The sequence below is a fragment of the Sceloporus undulatus genome, chromosome 3 (genome assembly GCF_019175285.1).
Source record: "Sceloporus undulatus isolate JIND9_A2432 ecotype Alabama chromosome 3, SceUnd_v1.1, whole genome shotgun sequence".
Lineage (NCBI taxonomy): Eukaryota > Metazoa > Chordata > Lepidosauria > Squamata > Phrynosomatidae > Sceloporus > Sceloporus undulatus.
This window is the reverse complement of record NC_056524.1, coordinates 222,430,255-222,443,111: the sequence shown is the minus strand read 5'-3', so window position 1 is coordinate 222,443,111 and position 12,857 is coordinate 222,430,255. Positions and strand designations below refer to the sequence as shown.

General features: G+C 38.4%; 1 protein-coding gene across 2 annotated transcripts in view; it reads right to left on the bottom strand.

Moving 5' to 3' along the window:
• Positions 1-2,539: 2,539 nt before the first annotated feature.
• The window catches only part of RYK (receptor like tyrosine kinase), a 69,024-nt gene continuing 58,706 nt past the window's right edge, over positions 2,540-12,857 (bottom strand). For both annotated transcript variants that reach the window (XM_042457612.1, XM_042457613.1), the window contains exons 13-15: positions 12,271-12,430; positions 5,649-5,785; positions 2,540-4,374 (exon numbers count right to left, since the gene is read on the bottom strand). In XM_042457612.1, the coding sequence (XP_042313546.1) occupies positions 4,263-4,374; positions 5,649-5,785; positions 12,271-12,430 (409 nt within the window). In that variant the 3' untranslated portion in view covers positions 2,540-4,262. The remainder of the gene's footprint in view (positions 4,375-5,648; positions 5,786-12,270; positions 12,431-12,857) is intronic.

The following is a 12,857-nucleotide window of genomic DNA, read 5'->3' as shown; positions in this document are numbered from 1 at the left end:
ACCATACATAGTTCAAATCATTTTTGCAACCCTTTAAACTTTGTAATCAGGAGATAATATCAGTCCTTCAGGACTCAAAGGATTAGTCTGAACCACTGAATATGGAAAACACTGTAAAAACACTGTTAATAAGGATCTAGTGTCTAAGACTGCAGCCACGTCTGGCTACTGAAACAAGATGCTGCATGCAACTGTATACTGCATACAACTTGTTGTGCCTTAGGAAAAACCTAAGGATTCCCCGGGATAGCACAACAATCCTAGACATTTCTACCCAGAATGAAGTCTTATCGAATTCAACAGGGCTCCAAGTAAACTTAAATAATGTTTAATTCAAAGACCTTATAAAATAGTGGCAGCAAACTTGTACCCTCCAGATATTTCTGAACTCCCACCAGTCCAGTTAGCTTGGCCAGGCTGACTGGAGTTGGAGGAAGCTGGAATGCCACATCTGGATGACATGTTCTTCTCCCATTCTGGAGTGATGATTCCATGTGACTAACATTCTCAATGGCAACTCATAATCTACATCACTACAGTGCCCAAAATTTAATTGTAATTTATTTCACACGAGCGTTTAGCAATTAGCTTTAATTATATTTCTGTATTACAATAGTTTATCCATCAAATACATTTTATTAAAATAATTATTTTTCTTGAAACTTTTTAGAATTCTCTTGAGCTTAAAACAGATCAAGACAACCCCTTCCCTGTTCTTGCTTGGGATATTTAATCTTTTCCTAAAGTTTTCTTTATCAATTTTGCAATTTATAAGACAGATGATAGAATCAATTAAGTTGCCCAAAGGGTAATATTCCCTTTCAGCTCTTATTCATTAAGAGTTGGCAACAGATTACAAAAAATGGCAAAACATTTCCTACAAGTGCCATTCCACAAGAACCTTAATGAAGAAAAGTATCTCATTTGTGGATTATATGGGTCAAATTTTTTGCAGTCTATCTAATTGAGTAATAAAACCAATACACCTCCCATATAATTTAAGTTAAGAGTGACAGACCCACCCTTAGGGTCTTTCCTAAGACCTTGCACCTATTGTATGTTCTGTGTTCTTGCACAGTATGTAGTTTAAATTTTTTTGTTGTCTTGTTTACTACTGATTCAAGCCTATTCTTAACTGACTTCAGAAGTAATACGTTTTTTGTGCTATTTCTTCATATCAGACTTTTTGGATCTAATTTTTCTTTCAGCACCTCTCTAGATGTTTTATTAAAACTAGAATACACACCTCTATCATGTTCAGGCTGCATGATCCAATTTGCCCCAGGTATTAAAATCAAAGGCATAAATCAACAATGAGAGCATTTTACCTATTACAGATTAGATTTCTCATTAAAACTGACTGGATGTCACTATGTGAATCGTCAGCAATATATTGTGCAGTTTTTGTGTACATAATTCATTCCAAAGAAGCACTGCTGCCCTAGAGCTAGAATTAACTACACAGGGAGGAATTTTTCAAAAGTGCTTAATTCTGGACTAGCTTCATTCTTTATGAAAATCAATAGAAAAATATGTTGACTACAGGTTTAGATGAAAACTTACTATTTTGGAAAACCACAATTTGTAAACAATTTCACATGTCTATTAGGCTCTAAAGTACAAACTTAAAACAGTTCACTAATCTTTATTTTGTTCATGATACATAAACTACATTGCTATAGACCAGGATGCTGCTTATCCCCCTTTGTGTTTATGTATCTTTGTGCTATATTAATGTTATTGTTAAACTGCTACAAGGGTTAGGTAATGCCAGGACCAACTGAAATGTCTCCTCTATTATCAGAGGTCTCAATACTAAGTAACCAGGGCTTACTTTCGCCTTTCTGAACTTTCCTATCAGTATTAAGGTCCTGGAGTTCTACATTACATCCTCTGGATTAATATGTTAATATTCACATGGATCTAAATACTGGGAAGATTGAAAGATTCCACAAAAAATATCTCTTCTACAAGATGATGATAATGATGAAAAACTTTGGATCTCACTCCTATCATCTGCACAAGGCAGCAATACAAACAGATTAATAATTACAGATAACAGATGCTGGCAAAATGTCAGGAATAAAGTCTTCTAGAACATGGGCACATAGCCTGAAAAACCCACAAATGAGATACAAAAAACCCATGGATGCCGGCCATGAAAGCCTTCGACTTCAGATTAATAATTCTTCTAAAACATGCAAAATTGATATCGGATGAGGGCATTATGCTTCTTCTCCTTATAACTGCACAAGCAAATATCATTTTTACCTTAATCCGGATACCATGCAATTATGACTAGTGTATGAAAATGAACTTGTGGTAGCACCATGCCCTCCATCCCCATTTCCCACAATGTCTGTGGCTGATCCCATTCTCCTTGGTCAACAGAACCTGTGGCAAAATTATGACATTTTATTTTCCACTTAGTTTGGAGCTTTCTCCACCAATGTTTTAGAACTGTCTCTCCGTAGTTTTGTGACTGTTTCAACATGACACTGACAAAGGAAACCGAGAAAAGGGACAACACAGGAGGACATCCAAGTAAAATGCAAGGCATTTATCACAAAGGACAGATCCTGGGAAGGCAGAACAGAAGACAGCACTAGGCGTAGGTTAGATCCTCAAAATATTTCCGATATGCAGTGGTACAATAGGCTGAGTTGTTTGGGCAGACTTATTCAAGTGACATTAAGTTTCTAGTGATAGCAGAGATTTTTCTACAACCCTGGGAAATTATCTGGCAATTGTGCTTGAATCACTCAAAATAAACCTTTCAGATGCATGAGCAGGGCAGAAACCTAAAATGGAAATGATCTGCAGTTTCTCAAATCTGCAATCACCACACTTTAAACATTGTTGGTATGACAGATCAACACAATTTTAGAGAGGTCATCATTGTCATTGTTGGGGAAGACTTCAAAAAGTTGATGAAATGGCTTCATATTCACCACAATGTGAGTTAAATACAGAACTACAATTTAAACTTGACACATCATCAGAATATCAGGGTTGGTTTCTCATTAACTCAGAATACACATGTATTTTTAGTCTTCAAATGCATCTTTACAAATATATATTTATATATTTTATTCCTTTTCAGGTCATAAAAAATCCTTAACACATAAACCGTACCTCTTTAACAAGAAAAACTTCATTCTACAGTCTGAGGTGAAAGTCTCCTAACACAAGGCTGCTTTGGTGCTTCTCTGAAGTTCTAGCACTTGGAACATCCTGTCTGTAATTATCCATTTAGCATGAGGTTCCATTTCATTCTCTCTCAGATTACTTGGAATTAGTTTCACATGATTGCATTTTGTCTAAGAAGGGAGATAATGCAACTTGTAGTCGAGTTTTTCCACCACAGGAATTGCCACTGAAACATGATATTAAAACACAGCAAAAGGCCACGTGTGGTTTCTACCATATTGTGCTGTCATCTTAAAGGAAGGCAACAGATAAAAAGGGCTATTTCAGCTACAATTGTGAACACTGCAACCAGTCAAATCATCTTAGATATTCTGATGTTTCCACATACAAGTGTTTTAGGATTGGAGAGAAAGGGGAATGTCTTTTGCTATTTTTTCTTGTTGCTGTTGGGTGCCTACAAGTCATTTCCAACTTGACTTATGCCCACCCTATCATAGGGTTCTCTTGGCAAGGTTTGCTCAGAGGAGGTTTGTTTTTGTCCTTCTCTGATGCTGAGACAATGTGATATGCCCAAGGTCACCCAGTGAGTTTCCTTACCTGAGTGAGGATTTGAACCATGGTCTCTAGAGTCGAAGACCAACTCTCAAAGCACTACACATCAGGCTGGAACTAGTTTTTTTAAAACCCAAAGCAAAAACAGAAGCACCCCCATATTTGTCAGTCAAAACACCTCTGAAATGTGCTCTTTTTAAAACAGTGCCAGAATCCACTTAACTCATGTTACAAGCCATTGTAACTACATTTCAGGAATTATTTGTGAAGTGCAAGTCTTGTTTTCCATGTATGTGGCATGTAGAATAAAACCTAATCTTAAAAAAAAGCCAGACTATTTTAAGGCACAGTGATTTGGGAAGATCTTCTTCTAAATGTTTACATGCTGGTTCCCTGATCCTAAACACATTATGTGGATAATTCCACTGAAATCAGTGGGACTTTTGTTCGGTAAAGCATTTTAGACAGAGGGTATGGTGTTTATAAATAGACACAAATGACACATTCCACTGTAATGTAAAAACAGTGTCCCTTTCTGAGTAGATTGTGTGTGCCTGGTGTCAAACATAGGCTCCCAATGCTGCATGGAATTCAGTGAGGCACTGCACCAGCTGTTGGAATTTTGGTCTCTCCTCAGGATCCAGCGCCCAACAACAAGCCATCACAGCAAATCTACAATATAAAAAGGAGTAAGGTTTAAGTAAGTTTGACATAATAATTTCCTTCTCATTTCAAGACACAACTCATTTCAACAATTGTTAACCAATTCCTGCTTGAAATAACAGCAATTCAAACAGGCAAAAAACGTGACAGGTACCACATGTTTTCTCTGTCATCTGTGACCCCCCCCCATATGAAATATTTTAACATGTGAATATGAGATAAAGGCTCTCATCAACATGGAAAGGGGCCCACCACATCAAAAACATGCTCACCTGTAAATTCTGTGACTGGTGACTCAGACCATACTCCCCAGGCTAGAGGTTATAAAGTATTGGGACCTCCCAGTTTTTAGATATTTTAAAAATTACTCATTTTTTGAGATTTGAAAAACACCTGAAAATATATATATAAACAGAATTCCTACAAACTTTAATACCAGCAAATGGCTGTTTATTGCACCTATACACACTGGATAGGAATTGAGAAAATTAGGGCTAGCAGACAAATGTCTTGCTTTAATCTATAATAAAACCTTTTAAATTTAATCTCATAATCACTTATGACAGTGAATCTGAGGGGTTCATTGTTAGTCATTGTATCTCTATAGTTAGATAGTGGGGGTGCTCCATGGTGAAGGAGCTGTATAGGCTTTGTATATGTGTGAGTGTGTGTGTGTGTGTTGGGAGATTATCTTGTTTTTGGGAACACAGAACATCACAAGCTTAAAAGTAACACAATCTCCTTTTAAGTAGCCAGAAATGTTTTCTGCAAGAGCAACTGCAAGGACAGAAGCAAACTGTTTACCAGACTCTTCAAACACCATTAAAATTTTAGAACCAGTTAATCTATCTACTTCCCTAAATCAAGAGGCAGAGAAAAACACGTTGTCAGTGCATTAAGGGGCATTTTGTTTATTTCCATAGCAAGAGAACAAGTAAGAAGCAAGGAAAAATGGCAACCACAAAGTCATACTACAATTATTTACACATTTAAGAAATACATGTAGGCAAATTTCTAGTGCTGGAAAATAAGGAAAGAAAGGCTTTTCATGGCTATTTCTACCTATGAACACAACACAACTTTCTGAAAATGAGTCTCTCTCTGTCCATGGGGTGTGTGCATGAATGAGGTGGCGTTCCTCTTTGAACTATTGTAATGGCCAGTAGAAACAGAGAGTGAGGGGGACTAGCATCTGCCTCCTGCTTGAATTTTTATACAACCCCCAGTCCAAATGTCTGAAGTGGGCTGTAATTCACCATTTAATATTAATCATAATCACTTACAATTCATCAGGGCAGTTGATAGGTTGAGCAATTCTGTATCCATCTTTCAGATAGGCAGCCATTTCAAAGGGGTCAATATCTACATATGGTGTTTGTCCCAAAGTCATCAATTCCCATAAGGTCACTCCAAAAGACCACTAAAAAGAAAAGAGTATTTCACAAAATAACCTGTTAGATAGTTGAATTCTATTCAACATTATATAAGTGTTATGCAATATTGTTATGCACATATTTTCCATCCCAATGGTGTCAACACCCTTGAAAAAGGAAAACACTCTTGCATTCTCCTGTCTTTCTCACTCCCCTTCAAAGACTTAGGAAGCAGCAGTTCCATGCCACACAACACAAATTGCTCTGTAAGTCAACGAAGACATATTTAACATCCCTCAATCTTCCAAACAGAGCCAAACTATCTCAAAATGAGATAAGTGATGAAACTGATAAATATCTGAGATTTTCAAATTCTATCCAACGAGAAATAAAATGTTGCAGCCACATTCATTTACAAGAGGGCTATCCCTCAATTTAATTTAAATATCCAGAAATTATAATCTAGAAAGACAAGTGACTTGAAGGTACATACAAATGGACTGAACTGGCTTAATAGCTGCATTGCATTCTTCTATCTTGAGAATGGATCAACAGGGAACTCACAATTAATTCTACATATATCTACAAAAAATTATTTAGTTCAATTGGACTATGTAAGTGGACATAAGGCTGCAGTGTCAGTTTCTTTTCTAATGCATGCATGACCCGGATAATACAAGGTGCATAACAGCAACCAGAAAACAGGTGGTGTGATGTTTTAGTTAACAGATTTATCTCCCTCAGCTAAAGAACTGAAGCTCAATAATCAGCTATGTTTGGAATGCAATTACCTAATGTAAATAATGCCATTACTGTAACTATGTAAGTTGCCTGCCAGGACACAGGGGATAATTTTCAACTACAGCTTGAACTGACTAGAATGTAGAAACAGTTATCTTTCTGAATAGGAATGCCACTGCTATTGTGAAGGATTCTAATGCCAGTTGCTCCTACTAGTTGTGAGCAATTAGGTACAGTGGTACCCCGGGATACGAATGCGCCGCCTTACGAAATTTCCGGGTTACGAAAAAAATCCATTTAAAAAAACTGTTCCGGGTTACGAAGGTTATTTCGGGTTACGAAATTTTTTTGGTGCTTTTCGGCGCTATTTCGCACGAAATCGTGGCTTTTCCCCATTAGCGCCTATGGCTTTTTCGCCTTACGAAGATTTTCGGGTTACGAAAGCGGCGGCGGAACGAATTAATTTCGTAACCCGGGGTACCCCTGTACTCGATTTACAGCTTTTTTATTTCATGAAGTCCTCTATCTACAGCAGACACAATTCTATTTGCACAGAGGTCCCCAGAAATGCAGCTACAGGTGACAATATACACATTCTGGTCTATTTTGTATACCTTCTGGTCTATAGTCTATACAGCATAACTGTATCAACCACCCTCTCATCTTCAGCCATAGTAACAATGCACAGATCTTACAAGCCATCAAAAGAGAAGAGATCCTATTACAAATAGCAACTTGTTATTTAAATAGAATAATAATAATAATAATAATAATAATAATAATAATAATAATATTTATATCCCACCCTTCTCCCAGGGCTGGGACTCAGTGTGGCTTACAACATTAAAAAACACCATACAGTTAAAAACATACAAAAATAGTATGTTAAAATAGAATTAAATTACTACAATGATTGAAACAAATTCCATTCTAAAATTAAAAATAATGCTTAAAATACATTAAAACAATATAACAACACCCCATCACATGCCTTAAAAACTTGTTTTAAAAGCCTGTCTAAACAAGTAGGTCTTAGCCTGCTGGTGGAAGGATAACAATGAAGGGGCCGTTCTGGCCTCCATGGGCTGGGAGTTCAAGAGTCTAGAGCAGTGATGGTGAGCCTTTTAGAGGCTGAGTGCCCAAACTGCAACCCAAAACCACTTATTTATTGCAAAGTGCCATGTCCCTCTGGCTTTCTAGTAATGAACTCTGGCAAACTCTATGCTGGGGTGATGGCACATGTGCCCACAGAGAGGGCTCTGAGTGCCACCTCTGGCACGCATCACTGGTCTAGAGGCAGCCACGGAAAAGGCCCTCTCTCCTTATCCCACCAACCATGCTTGTGATGCTGGTGGGATGGAGAGAAGGGCCTTCCCTGAGGATAACAGAGCCTGGGCCGACTCATATAGGGAGATATGATCTGCCAAACAGCCTGGACCTGAACTATATAGGGCTTTATAGGTCATCACCAGCACTTTGAATTGTGCTCAGAAACAGGCTGGCAGCCAGTGTAGCTGTTTTAATAGGAGCGTTGTGTGATCTCTATAACTTGCCCCTGTTAGCAGCCTGGCTACAGCTCTTTGGACCAGATGAAGTTTCTGAACACTCTTCAAAGGCAGCCCCAGTATGTGAATGTGAAGTAACCAAGGCATGTATTAGATCCAGGGTCTCAAGGAACAGGCACAGTTGGCGCACAAGTTTCAAATGTCAAAAGCACTCCTGGTCACCACAGAGACCTGGGCCTCCAGGTTCAAAGGAGAGTTCAGGAGTACCCAAAAACTGTGAACCTGTGTCTTAATAATAATAATAAGATTTATTTATATACCGTCCAATCACTGGGAATCCGAGCGGTTTACAACAGAGGGGATACTAGACAGTTCCCTGCCCTCAGGGTTACAATCTAAACAGACACGACACAAAAGGAGATGGTGAGGGGGGAGGGAGGGGGGAGTGTGCTCCATCTAACACAGGATGAATCCCTATTCCCTGATCTGCCTTCTGACTGACCAAGAGCACCTGTCTTATCTGGATTAAGTTTCAACATGTTTGCCCTCAACCAGTCTGTTACTGATGACAGACACTGGTTTAGGACCAGGACAGCCTCCTTGGTTTGAGGTGGAAAGGAGTAGCAGAGTTGAGTGTCATCGGCATATTGATGACACTGCACCCCAAAACTCTGGACAACCTCTCCTCCTCGAACCGTGAGGGACCCCACAGGCTAATGGCCAGGGGGTTGAGCAGGAGTCCCCTAGCACCACCTTCTGGGTTCGACCCTCCAGGAAGGAATGGAGCCACTGTAAAACAGTGCCCCCAAGTCCCATCGCAGAGAGGCGGACCATGGTCAATGGTATCCAAAGCTGCTGAGAGGTCCAGGAGAACCAACAGGGACAAACATTCCCGGTCCAGTTCCCTGTGTAGGTCATCCACCAAGGCAACCAAAGCTATCTCTGTTCCATAGCCAGGCCTGAAACCAGACTGAAATGGATCTAGATAATCCGTTTCACCCAGAAACCCCTGAAGATGGGTAGCCACCACGCATTCTAAAAGCTTCCCCCAAAATGGAAGGTTGGACACTGGCTGATAATTATTCATTATTGTGGGATCCAGGGATTGCTTTTTAAACAAAGGCCTCACAACTGCCTCCTTTAGGCAAGATGAAACTCTGCCTTGTTGTAGGGAGACACTTACTACTTCCTTTACCCACTCAGCCAGTCCCCGTCTTATCTGTTTAATAAGCCATCAGACAAGGGTCCAAGACACGTGGTGGTTTTTAACTCTCCAAGGATCCTGTCCACATCAACAGGCTGCACAAGTTGAAAAGTATCCATTAACATTGGACCGACAGGAACCAAGGTTACAGCCACTGGTGCTGTATTAACTGTAGCATCTAAGTCAGAGGGGATCTAAGTGACTTTATCTGCAAAATGCTGTGCAAATTCTTGACAGCGGGCTTCTGAGTGGTCTGCATTTTCTACTTGAGGGTGAGTATGTAAAAGACTCCTGGCCACTCAGAACAGCTCTGCTGGATGGCTCCGTGCAGATGCAATGCTGGCAGCAAAAAAATAATTTCTTTGCTGTCTGCATTGCCATGGAGTAGGCCTTCAAAGAGGCTGTAGTCCATGTTTGGTCAGATTCACTTTGGGTCTTCCACCAACTTCATTCTAGTCAATATCTTACTCGCTTAATCACCACCAACTCCGCGGAGAACCAAGGGGCTGGTTTGGATCCACTCCATAACAGTAAAATGTAAAAATTGTGTTTTTTTTACTATAATGTATTTAAATTTATTTATTTTATTAAGTATTTGTTTATTTAATATCCCATCTTTCTCCAAATATCGAAGTTAAGAAATAATTATAAAAATTTACATTAAAATACCACCAAGCCCTCTTTTTTAATTAACATTTTTAAATTTTACAATACAAATTGATACACTTTCTTCATACAAATGTACACCTTAATACTGTACTTATTTTATACTAAATAACACCTCAGTTCACCCCTTCCCCGGAGCCATTCCCATCCATATACTCCAACCAAAATTTTAATTCATCTAGTGAAGGTAATTTTCCATCTTCTTTTCTTAATATCTTTCAATAATTTTTCCCATATTTGATCAAAATCATTTCTTTTCCATAATCCTTTCTTCACTTTCAGTTTACATGTTAATTTATCATTAATCGCTATTTGCCAGACTTCTTTATACTAATTCTCCAGTTCCACATTTATTTTTGTTTTTCAACTTCTTCTATAATTAATCTCGCTGCTGTAAGCAAATTTGTTACAAGATTTCTTTCTTTCTTTCCCCCCCCCCCATCAAGCCCTCTTTATCCACAGATTTTTTTATCCACAGATTCAAGCATCCATGGCTTGAAAATATTTTTAAAATATATAAATTCTGAATAGTAAACCTTGATTTTGCCATGTTATATAAGGTGCACCATTTTGCTATGCTACTGTATTTAATGGGACTTGAGCATCCACAGATTTTGTTATCAACTGATAACTGTATCAACTGATAACAATTTAAAAAGGAGATACTGTAAAATCTAGTAATGATGCTTTTAAAAGACAGTAAACCCTAGCTGAAATACCTTTCTAACACACCCAGTTAAAAACTAAAAGTCTTTTGCTTGCTGGCAAAAAGAGATCAAAGATGTGGTTAACCTAAACAGTGAGGGAATTCCACAACCTGGGAGCAGCCAACAAGGCTCTCTTCTGTGTCCTCATTGAACCTAACTGAGATGGTGATGGGATTGAGGGGAAAAAAACCCTTCTCCAAGAATTTTTGAACTTGGGCGAGCTTGTATTGGAAAATACAGTCTTTCAGATACCATATAGTGCTTTATAGATCATAACCAGCACTTTGAATTGTGCTCAGAAACAAACCAGTAGCCAGAGAAGCTGTTTCAACCGAAAAATTGCATGCAATCTGCCATGGTCAGCAGTCTGGCTGCAGCAATTTAGACCTGTTATACTTTTGAAACAGGTCCAAAGAAAATCCCATGAACAGGATGCAATCAAGACATGTGCCACTATGGCCAGTGATGACCTCTACAGGAGCATGCACACCTGGTGTAAAAGCTCTTGTGCCCACCACCAAGATTTAATCCTCCATGCCTAGGACTGACAAAATAAAATATTCATTTTCTAATATTTTGTATTAGTTTATTCGATAAAAATTAGATTAAGAAGTAATATTTTTCTAAACCCACTAAGAATTAATTCTTATCTGAAAAGATTTTTTTAACACATTCAATGTTATTAATTACAATGTATGTAGAATTAAGATTAATTCATTATTGAATACATGAAATTGATTATAATGTGATTTTATTTCATTATGAAGATATTTTAAATTTTAAATCAGCTTGGGGAAATCATGAATTTTAAATTAACTTACTGTGGTATTGCATTAGAGAAAGCAGAAACAGCAACAGAGACTGAATGAAGGCCACTGAACAGATACCAACATATCTACAGACAGGACAGCCTCTTTCACACTGACAGTTCTGAGCTTGTAAAATAAAGCTTGTTTACAAACATTTCAGTATTTTAAATGTGCAAGGCAAGATACTGAGCAAGAATCTTTCTTCAAAAGAAATGCACAAGTTGTGGTGGCTAGCTTTGGCTTCTGGAAAGTCTATTCTTTCAGACATAGCAGGGCTGATACAATAAAAACATGAGAAGTAAAAGTAAGTCAGCACATACCCGATATTTTTCATTGACAATGTATCAAGTTCCCAATTCTGCCAACCATGTTAGAGAAATATGGCTGGACAGACATCTTAAAAGTGCTATTTCTTTTAAAAACAGATTCTCATATGTGCTTTAAAATTTGCAATGTTATGATGTCTGTCAAGTTGTATTAATTTCTGAATTGCTGTAGAGAACTTCTTGTGTTCATTGTCGTGTCTTGGCAGTAAAATGACATGTTAGCATATTCTCCACATTTCCTTATTGCAGTGGAGCTCCTGTTGACTTCTGGCATTGTATACCTATGGTATGTATTCTGATATAAAAGAGTGTCAGTGTGGTGTAACTGTTAGGCCACAGAGTATGACTAGAGGATACAGGTTCAATTTCCTGTCAGCTGTGAAGCACACAAGTGGATGTATTTCTTAAGCAAACCTCCTTTGGGGGGGGGGGGGGGTTGGTTGGTTAGCCTAAAGTGCAAAGTGAATACTTAACAAGAAGGATGCAAGTAAGAGCTGTTACATATTGAGATTTTCATCATAAGTATCAGAATGATTTAAAGTGTTATATTTCATATGCACTGATATTAACTTACCACATCACTAGCACCAGAAAATTCATTGTTAACTAAGCTTTCAAGAGCCATCCACCGCACTGGTCTGTTTTCGTTGTCTCCAAGGCAATGATAATCCATGGGGAAGAGATCTCTGGACAAGGCATTGTCTGTAATCTTTACCTGAAGTGCATCATCAATGCTGCATATTAAAATACACACAAATTACCACTTAGAAACTAAAACTAGCAACTATCAGCTTAATAATCCCAATACAGTCCTTTCTTTTGATCACAGCCTAAAGATTGCTTAGAGTTCTCTCCTTTGTCACCAACAATACTGTCATCCCCCTGAGCCACCTACCCCAATACACTGCGCCTCCACAACTATACCTGGGAAAAGAGTGGGTAGGGAAAGTTAGACTGTGGGCAAGCTGTCAGAAGCACAATTTAAATGGAGGAAGACAGCAGATAGGCAGAACCATTCTCAAACACATTTTTCTCCATTTAAATTATACACTTCTCCTAGCGCTTGGCCAACTCACAAAGTGATTTCAATATACAGGGAAGGACAGGTTGCTCACCTGTAACTGTGTTTCTTCGAGTGGTCATCTGCGAATTCACACAAAT